We start from the raw sequence: 1,310 nt of genomic DNA, 5'->3' as shown, positions 1-1,310 counted from the left end.
TTACGGGACTGGACGGATCGACAGACGCAAGAATCTGCGTCAGAGTAGGACCCTCTGACGTAGCCGCAAGGATCCTACCAGGATCGGAAGAAGCAGATTGAGAAACCTCGCCAGCGGCACGAACGCTCTCTGCACCACAATCTTGTTTTTCCGTATCGACACGCTCTTTTTCGATACGAGCAAGCTCTTCAGCTTCACGACGTTCGAGATCCTCCAACTCGGAAATCTCCTTAAATTCACGAGCGATAAAGTCACCAGCACGCTCTCTTAACAAAGCTTCTTGTTGCTCAAGGCGCATAACTTGAGCTAACGCTTTCTTTCGTTGAGCAGCAATCTCTTGCTGCATTTTGACCAGTTTACGCCATTCGGCGTCAGAATATGTCGGCTTCGACATCACGCACTTCGCCCGACCACCACCAGCGATACAACCAAGACACTTGTCGGAACACTCCGCACGGAAACACACTCGTTTGAGACGGACGCAGCGTTCACAAGGGATTACAGCCCTGAAACCTTCCTCCTCGATTCTCGTCGTCAGATTATTTTTGCGAACAGAGGAACGACACACCATGATGATCGAAATAGGTGAAGAAACATGAGGAACAGGAACTCACCAAAGGGGGAAGACGCTATTTAAGTCTTTGGGACAAAGACCCTGAAGGAGGGGGATGATGTTACGGACCCACTTCGGTTGAAGAAAATAAGTCAACCACGACCAACCGATCTGTCAAGATTGACACACACGTGACAAGGGAGCCAGGTATGGCAGCCGACCAATTGGCATGAAGGAGCCAGGAACAGCTGTCTAAGGCAGCAAGGCAACAGTGGCTCATCAGCGATGTGCACTGCACATCAGCGATGCGCGGAGCGCATCAGCGATGTGTCCCGAACACATCAGTGACAGGAAGGACTGGATATATAAGGACACTCACTTGGCACCATGTATTTAGTTCTTCGCGATCAATCTCTTCTTGATTCTACATCATTGTTACTTAGGAACCACAAGATTGGAATACGACAACGGTTCATTGTTCATACTTGTCTCGAATCCAAACCTAACGACGAAGGGGAGATCCATAAGAACCTGACCTCGTCGGCGCCCTCAGCAGCTCCACGTTTACTAAGCAAGACCTCTAAGGACTTGAGCATCTAAGGCCTGTTGCCGTGTGTGATCGGTAGGCATTGCAATAGAGTGACGAGACACCCTTGGCGTGCAGAGTGACCAAGAGAAGTATCACCCTTTGAGGACCCACTCACCGAGACTCGCTAGGTAGTGCGTAACAAGATATTGTAACGAAGCTCTCGTAAAA

The 1,310-nt window shown here is 49.8% G+C and overlaps 1 protein-coding gene across 1 annotated transcript; it reads right to left on the bottom strand.

Moving 5' to 3' along the window:
• Window positions 1–346, bottom strand: N7468_001930 (uncharacterized protein; the record flags this gene model as incomplete). Its single annotated transcript, XM_058471227.1, has 2 exons — window positions 1–8; window positions 79–346. The coding sequence occupies 2 exons, from the start codon at window positions 344–346 to the stop codon at window positions 1–3; spliced, it is 276 nt and encodes a 91-aa protein (XP_058334368.1).
• Window positions 347–1,310: the final 964 nt, after the last annotated feature.

Source organism: Penicillium chermesinum (assembly GCF_028974085.1).
Source record: "Penicillium chermesinum strain IBT 19713 chromosome Unknown utg000002l:1.0-5270490.0:1.0-5274688.0, whole genome shotgun sequence".
Classification (NCBI taxonomy): domain Eukaryota; kingdom Fungi; phylum Ascomycota; class Eurotiomycetes; order Eurotiales; family Aspergillaceae; genus Penicillium; species Penicillium chermesinum.
Note: the sequence above shows the minus strand (reverse complement) of the source record. Positions and strands in the feature narration are given on the sequence as shown.